This window comes from Gambusia affinis, linkage group LG05 (assembly GCF_019740435.1).
Source record: "Gambusia affinis linkage group LG05, SWU_Gaff_1.0, whole genome shotgun sequence".
NCBI classification, from domain to species: domain Eukaryota; kingdom Metazoa; phylum Chordata; class Actinopteri; order Cyprinodontiformes; family Poeciliidae; genus Gambusia; species Gambusia affinis.
The window spans coordinates 15,414,971-15,427,064 of NC_057872.1; the positions used below are offsets into that span (position 1 = coordinate 15,414,971).

The window sequence follows — 12,094 nt, forward strand, 5'->3', positions numbered from 1 at the left end:
ATGTGCAAAGCAACTCAAACACATGTTTAACTTTAATGGAGAGACAAGAAGCTTTTACAGTACGTTCTAGATGAATCACTCACAGCGATCATTCGGCTTAAGACAAAAAAATCCTGTCTGATCAGGCCTGGTTTCGCAGCAACCACAACACAAATCTCTGCTGTGACAGCATTAACAGAAAAAAAACGAACCTAAAGATTCGACGCTCAAGGGCTGGTTTCGTTCACTTCTTATGAAAACCGAGGGAAAGACTGAGGAGGTGATCTCCCCCTGAAAGCTCTCATATTGCCTGCAGTACAAAGACTCTCATGCACAGCGATCTGTTCTCAGGGGCCAGGCTTATGTGAGGCTATTGCTCTGTGGCTATCGTCACAGTGTAATCAGCAGAGAGTTGAATACAGAGGAATAAAGTTTCAGTGCTTTGGTCTTAAGAGTCCTAACTCGAGAGAAAAAGAAATATTGAGTTTCACTTTGTACCCCTTTTCCATTGTTTCCCTGAAAAAAATATATTTCTATTTCTTTTTGAAGTCATTAATCAACTCTTTCTCAGAGCTACTTTCACTATTCAGTAAAACCTTTTAGCCTCAACTGTATTGTTCAACGCCCTTTCTCTGAAGTTTCATATCCTCTACAAAAGTTAGGAAGAAACCTGGTTTCATCAAACCTGCAGTAAATCTCTAACTACATTATGCCCCAAAATGGAGGCTAAAATAAATCCCAGCAGGCACTCCCAGATTCCTCAATTTGACCGTGTCCAGTGAAGCACTCACGCAGCTCTCCTTTTGGACGATCTGCAGGATCCTCTTGGCAGGAAGCAAGAAGTCGATGAGGCAGCGGAGGCCGTCTCCACGGTACTGCCTCTCCACCACGCTGAAGAGCTGCCACAGCACGGTGGAGGCGGTGGCACTGAAGGGACGGTACAGCGCAGACAAGGTGCTCTGGATGCAGTTATCCAAAGACTCTGCGTCCTGAGTGAAAACGGGAAGCACAAATCAGAAAAACATGCTTTTCCAGTGAGGTGAACACTGCTGTTTGCACAGATTTTTGTGATGAACCATCAATTTGATCATCGTCTAAACGTCTTCCACCTGTAATGAAACATATGAACCATTCGGACAACTACAATCAATGGTTCTGAGTAAATCGAAATAAAGTTCAGCTGTTCCTGTTGGGTTTATTTTTGACATTTCCACATTTGCATACCTTTTTTTTCCAATGATATTACATGGACCAAAATGATATAACTGCATAAATGTATCAATCAGAAGAAAGGTACTGCAGGAATGTACAGCATGTGAAACATTCTGCTATATTCTCAAGGCTAGGCAGTACAACTGCAAGACAGGAGCACTTTACTCCAAACACAGCATTTTGTTTGGCTAAAATCAACCAAACCCTGGTGGAGAAATGCTTTATAATATGATGGAAACCAAACTAAACCAGGTCTAAAATACACAATTAGAACTGAGATAATAATATACATCATAAAACCATAGCTGGGAGGAAATTCTAATTATTTTGACCCAAAATCTTGAGATGTTTGCAAGAAAGTTGAAAATGTCGAGAGATGCAACTTTTCAGTATATACACATAAAAAAAAAAAAAGATTACTTTGAGAGAGACAAATAAAGGCTTTGGTATGGCAGACCCTTACATTGTAGGTTAAAATAAAAAAAATAAAAAACAAACAAACAATGAAAACAGAAAACTTGAAAAACCATCAAAAAACCTGGAGCATTATTGTTTGCCTCCTTGGCAGCAAACATATTAGAAATTGAGTGCGAGTTAAAACTTTTGCACAGCATATTATCTACACAGAGCAAATAAACTCAGCTAAGCATTCATCTGTAAGCATGTGAATCCCTGTGCAGGATTAGCAGAAGAGTCAGGATGTTAGCGCATCCTAGTGACGGGAAACACCTGGTCAGAGTGACATCACCTCCATCACACACAAACAACCAAACTGGAAAGTCCAGACTGGTCAGATGTTTTAGGCCGGGTTGTAATTCTGTAATAACAACAAAGTCATCACACATTATTCGACTCGCACATGACCTCCCCAACCACCATCCGCCACCGACGGAGGGGAAAATGTCCAACGCTGTTGGCTACAACGAGTCCGACGGTGAGACAGGACATCTGAGAATACTGAGGTCCTGCAACGAGGTTGACCTGCAGTGTAGGTTGCTTTTACGGTTGACGCTGTGCCCTTCCTCTGATTAGTCACAGCCAAGGCCAAACATTGCCCTGCTATCTGTCCTTCCTGAGTGGAACACAACAGTGGAATAAAGACATCTGTCTTCAACGATAAGCATCCAGATATACAGCCAAATGGCAGGGAAAGTTGAGGCACCATAACAGCCGTGTAGCGCGTTGAAGAATGCAGGGTTTATGGCTTATTATGCTACTTCTTTAGAAGATCTATGCTACATTTACATGACAATATACATGCATAAAATGCCATGTGGAAATTAAGAGACACCCTTTAGAGTTTCAACCCGTAGGACAGCCTATGTTTCACCCTTTTACAGGAACTGTCCGGTTCATCTGAGCAGCTTTCCATCATGAATTAGTGAGAGTACAATTCAGCTCATTTGGATACAAGCTGCGACCCCGCAACAAGGCATTCATTGTGCACTCCTCCTCTCTAAGTGGCATGTGCTGTACAGTGTTGGTGCCCAGAAACCAAAACGCCCACTTCCATTAGCAGTCAGACATTGCTTTGGTTGAGACAAACATTTCTCTAGGCATTAGTCACTGTTGCGCCTAAGGGGAGAAGAATAAGGCGGTGTTTTATTAGAGGAGCGCTAACAATGGGAGGAAAGCCCTTGCTAGGACTGACTGGCGAGTTTGTGTTCAGGTTTCAAAGGCATAGCAAAAACTTGCCAGTGACACAAGCAGGGCTTTGAAGAGCAATTACCTAACAGAGCAGAGTTTTGAGTTCAATTGCAGTTCAAAGACAGCTCATCTTGCAGGAGTGGCTCTCCATCTGATCCGGCGCAATGGCGTTGCAACAAAATGCCACAATGTTGATAAATTCGCATTATCCCATTCCTCCGGGATAACATCGTTCAGAGTTCATGAGAAATTTCAGGCTCTTTGGACACAAAAGCATCACCTGAGAATACTGTCTGCTCCAAAAAAAACACATCTGCATATATCAGCTGGAGGACTAAGCCAAACCACTAAAGCTGGACTTCCCATTCGCTCCGAGCCACAGAGGAATGCAGTTTTGTGTGTCTGGCTTCAGAGCTTTAGCCAGGATGGAAGCAAAGTGGGAAGTCCCACCCTTTTTGATGCCAGGTCTTTGTAAAACGGCTGGCTTCGTTGATGGAGGGGCCGAGGTGGTAATTGTCGGGTTTGAGTTCCAGGTGGGATGGTTTCGTCTGAGTGGTGGGTGAAAACAGCTGTTCGCAAGGTGAACACACAGAGTGATGGATGAAACGGGAAAACTTGAAGGAGAAACAGAAACCGAGGTTTTATTTGGTTTAAATTAAATAAAGTTATTTTCAGCGCACTTCATGACTTTAAAATGAATGATGATTCAAAACCGGTACAAAAGAGTGCATCAGTGAGGCCGCTAAAAGAGAGAGACACAGAGAGTCAGAGGGACAGAGGTGGTCACCGACGCATTTAGTGGGTCACGGACACAAAAGACGTTGCCTACCAGGACTCCAGTGGAGCATGAAGTCACCAGGGGAGTGAAACAGGAGAGCCCTGAAGCCCCCATACAGGCTGCTCACTAACCAACCTGCTAACATCCCTTGAAGGCAGCAGAGTGAATGAAAGGCGGCAGGTTGCTCAGACTTGCCCCACTCTGCCAGGTGCCAGGATGCCAACAAAGAAACAAGGTTAGACCCCCGCTTTGAGCAGCTGGATTCAGCTGCTTGATCTGCATCAGTGGAAATCTTATCTCATGAGGGACGGTCAGGAATAAAGAGGCAGTAGGGAAAGGTTTGGCTCATCTTAAACAGACAAGCGAGTCTTGCAAATGTATTAATATTCCTAAAAACATGGGGATGGTAGAATCATGCCGTGGGGGTGCATTGCGCTGTTTTCATATTTCTATTTTTAGGAAATATTCAACACCATTTATTCTTTTCCTTCCATCTCGGAGTGAACAGTTTAATATGACAACATGAGAAAAAGTGAAAAGTGGTTTGAGTAGCCTTCAGACTGACGTAAATTGATTGAGGTACTTTTCCCAAAATGTTCCCACAGAATCCATCAGAAGGAGTTGACTTATATCTTCAGCTTGGAACTAATGACTTTTTCCAACAGGATGTAAACAGCACTAACAGAATATTGTCCCCTCGCTGAGCGCACAGTCCCAGCAGATCCCTACTGATGTTATTAATATCCTGAAAAGACACATTCTTAAAGTTTTCTTGGATGTCTTTGAAAAAATTTTATTCCTTCAAAGAGGTCTAATAATGAATGGAGGTCTCTTTAACGGCACAGGGACAGCAGAGACAAAGGGAGCTAACAAACTCTGCTGGCACGTTAGCAAGGTAAATATAGAAAGTGTGCACTCCAAAAACAATTGAGAGACTGATAAAAGAGGAGCATCTCAAAGAGAAAACAAATATAGGACTGACTGACTTCCCATAGCTTCAAAAAGGTGAAATAAGGCTCATCTAGGCACTAAAACACGATTAAAGCCACTATTCAACAGATATTAGGTCAAATTAAAGAGGCATTCATCTGTATTGGACAGTAAAGTAACTCAAAAATCAGACACACTGCTGCGCTTTTTTCTGCTTCACGTATTGCATGTACAAAAAGCTGAAAGGTATGTTTTGGCTACAGCCCTGGCAGTCATAATATTAGCTGCCTGTGCACTGCTACATCAAAAACATCTATCTGTGGAATGTCTACAATCATACGCATAGGTTGTCGTTATCAGACCTTTCCCAAAAAGAGTTTTGTTTTCAGCTGACAGAAAGAAAATGAAACAATATACCCAAAAGAGAATTATTGTGATAAAAAAAGACTTTTGAAGCTCATACCTTAATACTCAGGTAGTTATCACAGCTGCGGGACTTTGCCCTGGGGTGCATTTTGCCCTGCGACAGCATTTAGGCACCAGAAGAAGATCCAAAACATCAATAAATAATGTGGTCAACTGTGAGCTGCTGATCTGATCCTCCACTCTCATGATAGCAACTGGTCTAGGTCCAGCTCCATTTTTTCCACCCCCCTGCCTGCCACTTTCGGTCTCTCCTTCAGCGTGCTGTGCAGTCGGCGACTGGAGCAGACTAACTAAACTCCAGAGCGTGAGAGAGGCAGAGAGCTGGCTTCCCCGTCACTCACCCTCCCTTCTTCTCCCAAAACAACTTCCCCCGCCCTGCTACTGCTGCCGCTCCTGCTCTACTACTGAAGCCTCCTCCAGCTAGACAAATGCAGCAACTTGCAGCTCATCATTCATAAAATACTCACACTTACTGAGCCTGCTGCTTCCAAGCCCCAACATTCAAACAATGAGTGTGCATCAGACTCTGACCAACTCTTCTCCAAACTCCCCCACACATAAAAAAACCTCGGCACCCCCTGCCTCCAACTAGCAGCTCCCCGCCAGCCCTCTTGCCTCAATGGTCTCCCTTTGTCACCACAATACAAATGGACCAGGGTTTCAGCTTATTCTGCTGCTTTTCAAAGAGAAAAAGAAAGGAAGACATTAGCACAGGAGCAGCGGCTCAGGTCAGTGTGTATAATAGCATTCCTATTAAATATTGTCACGGTGGAATGCACGGTTCTTCAGCTGGCTAGAAAATGAAGTTATAATTACAGCTTAGTTAACATTCCTTAATAATTACATCTGATCAGCAAAATAATAAAAAAATAAATAAACAGGCACAGACTCAGAAACTGGGACGAGAGGAGAATGGCTCTACCAAACTGAAGAGCGGTCACTTCTCTTTTCTTTCTAAACAGGAAATCTGTATGAAGTGAGAATGCAAAGATCACATTAAGGCAGCCTGTTTAAACAGAGAGAGTAGCGAGGAAAGGTAATTAAGTTGGTTTATATTTAGAGAAATGGTTGGCAGCAGACAACAAAATGACCACAGAGAAACAAGAAGACCCACTGTCACTGGCTGCAGTCACTCAACACTTGTGGGCCAAGTCTCTGCACGACTATCCAATAAAATGGACTCTTCTTTTGTGTAGGGGAGATATTAAAGGCTGATTCAGTAAACTATGAAAATATATGTTCTGTGATGTGTTGTTAAATCTCCAAGTTTGTTTTGTTTTAGTCTCTACTCTATAATCTTCAATGTAAACAGAGGACACACATACCTCATGTATATAGTCCTCCTCCCTCCAGCAGTATGCTGTTTGGACAAGGACAGAACCTATAATTACTACTGAAACAGGAACTTTTTCTGTTTTAGTCTCTTCACAGTCTTCATTCTCATTTGTTCTAGATGAAAATGCAAAAACAAGAATCGATGAGCTTCTGAACTATAAGCGCAACAAGAAAATGAAAGGAGGTTTCAGATTTTTTGAAAATTAAAAAAAAACAACATTAAAACAATAAAAAAAAAAAAATTTCTATACAATACGGTGCCTTGGTGTTTTATAGCCTTCTTTAATGATGAATCTTAAAGCAGAATGATTAATAGCATCTACAATTTAGTTATAAAAATAACACCCCAGTAAATGTTATTTCTTATTTTTGAGAAAAAATGTAAAGCTGGGTCTATTTCTCAACACAAAATCTAATTTATGTATCAGTTTAAACAAAGTATTGCTGTACTTTTCGTCAACCCAAATGCTTTGTATTTTATTGCCAATTTCAGTGTTATCAGTGTAAATTAAATATAACTTTACCTTCAGTCTTTTAGGCATGTTTTAGGAAATTAAATAAAACTGTCAGATTTTGAATGGATTTCTCACAATAATACAGAAGTAAACATGAAAATTAAAGTTGTGTAAAGAAAATGTAACATTAGTTGTATAACTGTAAATGAATTGGTCCTACAACAAAACCTAAAGCAACACCATCGTACGTGTGGAGAAAATAAGAATGAACATTTCAGGTCTTTGACATTGGATGTTTTTGAAGCACCTCTGGCTGTATTTTTTTAAAACCCAATCTAACTGTATCAGAAACCTTTTTGGTACAGTCATTCAGTCAAAAGTTTTGATTGACTGCCTCCCATACAACTACAACTGTGTACAAAAAATTATTCAATATTAATAGAAGGAGCCTAACTCCAAAAAACAAAGCAACAATGAATAACATGATTTACTGAATGCTACACTTGAGTTTTATCAAAAAGTATTAAAAAAACAAGTCAAAATAAATAGAAAACCCACTTAAAAGGTCTGCCACAATAAAAACATGAACACAGAGAACCAGGAGATGCTAATTTGAACTGATTAGCTTTCATTGCTCTCAGACTTTGCACTGTTACAGAACAGTTACATTCTGCAGAATAAGTGTGGCTAAAAAATATCCTGACCAAAACTAGAAGAAGCAAAGAAAACGCAAAGCGAGGAATGGCGTCTATGGACAAATATACAATCATATGCTGTTAACTAATCATAGAACGTGATCCAGAAGGATTACTCATGCAACAGTGACGAAATTCTACTCAAGTTTGCTTTTGAAAAGATCTGTTTTCGTCAGAGGATCCAGAAAAACCTCCTTCTGTCTGCGTTTACCCACTTCATACAGTGTGTCCTTTTTTTTTTTTTAGGAATGTGGAGATGTCCTCTGTGGTCACAGGAGACAACGTCAGTGTGTTTTTTCTCTTGGTGACTGAGGTCAGCAGACAGCCACTGGGATTAACAAACTGCATCCTAAAGACTGAACTGCTGAGCTCATCTACGTCAATGTAAAAGTCAGAAATAAATGTAATGATTTCAGTCGTCTTCTGATAGAAATATGAGACTCATTCGGGCTGAAGTCTGCACAACCAACGGTCAAACCTTTCCGGTTGTTTTTCCACTGGCAATCGCAGGTTTAAAATAGCCGTATTTACGCAAGCTTCTGGTAAACATTATTTATGCGATGTGAAAAATCAGATAGAGCAGTCCCCTGGGGAGGCACGATATCAGATAAAAGACAAATTAGTCAGATGACACAGGAGCTGCAGCTTCATCGTTTTTCATCTTCATGTCTCAGAGATAACAACAAAATAAGAGTTAAAGGAGGTGGAGGATGTAAGACGTGCAGTGCAATCCACAATTATTGGCACTTATGTTAAAAAGAAATAAAAAGTCTTGAAATAAATTGCAGTTTTGAAAGCTCTGTGACCCTCAAAATGTTTTGTAGCTGTAGCTTTACCTCCCTTACCTTCATACTGATGGTGCATTTGAAGAAAAACTCAGGTACTTGTCCAACCGAGACTGTCTCAGTTCAAGTTCTAAACATGAATAAATTATTGCCCTGACTGTAAGTATGGGAAAGTTTGTGCAAGCATCCATGTTTTTGTTGCCATTTCCAGGCTGAATGAACAAATACTGGTGTTGCTTATTATGCATAATACACTTTGAAAAGAGTCACAAACTGGGCCTCTGTGGCGACAGAACACATTTATACCTCCGTCGAGTATTTCTACTTAAACGTTTAAAGTTATTTACATTTTATGAGATGTTTAGAGGTTAAACTACCACAACAAAGGATTGATTGACTTTTGTTGTTTTTTTTTAACCCATCTCCCTCGGTGGTGCTTATAGAGAGGAGAGAGCTACAGCTTCCAGAAAGCTCAGTTTGGGCAAACTTTATACAAAAAGAGCCACACTGTAAACAGATGATGGATTATATTGAGCAACAGATTGATGCTCATTGTGATGAACTAATGCAAACCTGCACCAAACTGTGGAATGTGACACCTTCTTTCTACCTCACTTCATACCAGTCACACAAGGCACACAGTCCTCCCAAAATTGTGGGAGAAACTTAAAACGTCAACCTTTTTCTTAAAAAGTTGTGAGAAGGAATATAAAGTTTCCTTTTAAAAAAAAAAGAGACATTTGTTGTATGTACTTTACAGTGACTTACTATATCTTAGTTTCTCTAATTAAACCTTACGAAACAAAAAAAGTAATCATAATTTCTCCACAATGTTCTAAAATAAGAGGCAAAAAGGCTAAAATGTTGTGAATTTTGCTTATAAAAGTTCAGTCAAAGTATCGCCACCTGTGAGGCAGTCACTTAATGGATCAAAGCAGCTCCAACCAACCATGAATGTGCATTTCAATGTTGAAAGAGACATTTAGACCCTTTTAGCTGCTATAAGAGTCTTTTGTATTTACAGCTCAGTTTTGGCCTGATTGAAGGAGGAGGTGAGTAAATGTGGTGGACAAAGTGAACTAGTCATCCTTTCTTTCTGACGGCCTCACAGTGACTTGAGAACTCACATCATCATTCAGGTTCAGCCGGATACTGTCCCCTCTGACCTTTCCTGACCAACCTCAGTAGACAGGAAAAACTCAGCGAAAACAAAATCAATGGGGAAGTTTAGGGAGCTGCTTCTCCTGCTGCTTCACAGTTCGGCTTTATTAGCACAGCTACCCAAACACTAAAGCCACATCACACGTCACATTACAAAGTGCAAATCTTTAGTAAAATCTCCCTCACATTAAACATCTAAAGCGACCATGAACCATCCACTATCTTTTGACTTAATATTTGAAGTCATCTTCATTGATATAAAAAATGTATGACTTTTTTTTTTGGACTTTAGCAGTATTTTTTTTATTCCATTTATGAATTGGATCTGTAAATAAAGCACTAAGATGCAGAAACAAACAGAGACAGGACACAAACCCTGAGAGATTTAACATCCTTTAGTAGATCAGGGCCAAGTTTTCAAATATTATCTTTTTAAGAATAACAGGCCTCTGAGACATTCAATTGCCAAAAACTACTTAATAGTTTTTACAAAAAAAATTTATAGTATCAAACAAATTCCTTTTTGGGGTTTATAAATTTCACAAATCCACATTCTGACGGTTCACTATATGGTGAAGCACTGAAAAAAAAAATATATATATATTTTTTTTTAAGATGAGTATTCACTCAACCTGTCGACTGGCTCTCTCGGTCAGCAAAAGGAAAGCTAATCAGAAACTCTGATAAAATTTAAGTCGAGGTAAGGAAAATCAAAGAAAGAGACTATAGTTTAGAACAACTCATATTTTTCTTTATATCAATGGTTGATGTGTTGCCTTATGAAACCAACAAAACCAAAATGTTCCTATCCATTACACCTGGGGAAGCAAATTTATTTAGGCATTTAATTTTTACACACAAGTTGGCATTTCTAAGTCTATAGAGGTCATATTTTGCAATTTAAAAGGTCACCAACCCTGACCTCAAAATCCAAAATGGCTTTCTTACTTACAAAACTTTAAGAAAGCTACCGTAATTTATTTGCTTATCCGAAAATTTGTGTGTGAAAGTGAAACATAGTGTCCATCTGTAATTGTGTATTTTTTGGTTTGCTTTTATGTTCATCGGTAGTTGCATCTGGATTTTTATTAGTGTTGGAAAAAATCCTGCCACATTTAGTAGTTATTATCACTAAGGTTCTGTTATGTTGATTTATTACTTTGTGATTAGTTTCTTAGTTATTATTGTGTTTGTTTAATCTCAGTCATAATGCAGTCAAGTCCAGTTATAATATCAGCTGGTGAAAGGTTTTCTAACATAAAATATTTTTTTAAAGACTTTTGCTTAATTAAGAGAATACGGAATAACACCCACAAATACAAACATTTGTCTTTACTGTTCTTTTCTTCTCTCCATAATAAAACAATTAACAAAAAGCTCCATCGTATTTCATACTTTTTGATGCTGCAACATTAATTTGTCACATTTTTTCCCCCATATTTTCAACTAAATAAAAGAGAAAAACTGTTCCGCCTTGAAAAGGTAAATATGAAAACAACCTGGATTGCAAAAGGATAAAAAAAAAAAAAAAAAAAAAAAAAAGAGCCTAAATTCAAAGAGAACTTTTGACAGACCTTCAAAAAGTAGAAAAATGTCAACAAAGGCCATTCTAAAAGCTCAATAAAATGATCTTTTCCAGTAGCGGACCTCGGCACTGTGCTACAGCTGTTCTTCTGACAGTCTAACCAACCGTGCTGGAGCACTTTACTGCCTGGAGACTGTGCCACCTGTCACGGTTAACCCCAGCGCAGCCCCCTTCTATCTGCTGTGTGGACATCTCACTCCGACACAAAAGCCAGTGTTTTCCCTGAGCGCGCGAACACAGGTGGCTGGAGGAGCCCAGATCGAGTTACTGTGTGGTTCACAAAGTCAAGGAGAACATGCTGACAAAGTATTAATACACAGAGGAATGTAACGAGAGCAAGAAGTATGCTGAGGCAAGGCTTACTCCTTACAATAAACAAGTTACAGCCAGTAATCCTTGTAATTAAAATGTTGTAATAAAACATGGGCAACAGATTCCCTCCCTTTAACACCTAATTGTACCACAGGGAGCAACAAGTTGAGTGAGACGATTTTTTTTCCTTAATAAATACACTAATTTTGTATTTGTGGAACTAACACAAACATGTTTGCCTAATAATCAGTTTTTTTATAGATTATTTTTTATAATTTTGACTTTCTTTATGTCAAACACAACATCTGGGTGTATTTTTCTGAATGTGTCAAACATTCCAGGTCCGGCTGACCACATATTACCTCTTGCTTTGCTTTTTCCAATTCCTACTTGATTAAACAACTTTGACGGCAAACCCAAATTGATTCCTGCAAACCTGATTAATTTATTGCCTCAAGAAAATCAGAACTCACCTCACTCTGTTCTCCAGATGTGAAGCCTCCAACAGCGCACGAAGGAGTTTCCGACTCTCTGAGCACTTATGAGCAGGCAGCTGTCTAACCAAAGGAGAGGACCAGCCCCCCCGAGTCCGAATCCTGCAGCAACCTGAAGTGTCCCATCTGAGACGCTCTGTTTTGTTGACTGAGGAGGAGGAATCACTCTATTAAGGCTCGCCAGGCAGAAGGTTTCCCAGCACCCCCCCACCCCCTCCTCCAAGGCATCCCAATTCCTCAGTGGGGCGTAACCCTTTTCACGTTTTATCTGCACCCATCTCCCTCCCGTGTGTGTGTGCG

General features: G+C 39.8%; 1 protein-coding gene across 3 annotated transcripts in view; it reads right to left on the minus strand.

The window, feature by feature from the left end:
- Nucleotides 1–11,892, minus strand: part of zgc:158766 (uncharacterized protein LOC100009641 homolog) — a 29,612-nt gene extending 17,720 nt beyond the window's left edge. For 2 of the 3 annotated variants that reach the window (XM_044117650.1, XM_044117649.1), the window contains exons 1-2: nucleotides 5,010–5,243; nucleotides 771–968 (exon numbers count right to left, since the gene is read on the minus strand). In XM_044117650.1, the coding sequence (XP_043973585.1) occupies nucleotides 771–968; nucleotides 5,010–5,078 (267 nt within the window). In that variant the 5' untranslated portion in view covers nucleotides 5,079–5,243. Of the gene's footprint in view, nucleotides 1–770; nucleotides 969–5,009; nucleotides 5,244–11,773 lie in introns of those variants that run through there. The other variant, XM_044117651.1, reaches the window with a different exon arrangement.
- Nucleotides 11,893–12,094: the final 202 nt, after the last annotated feature.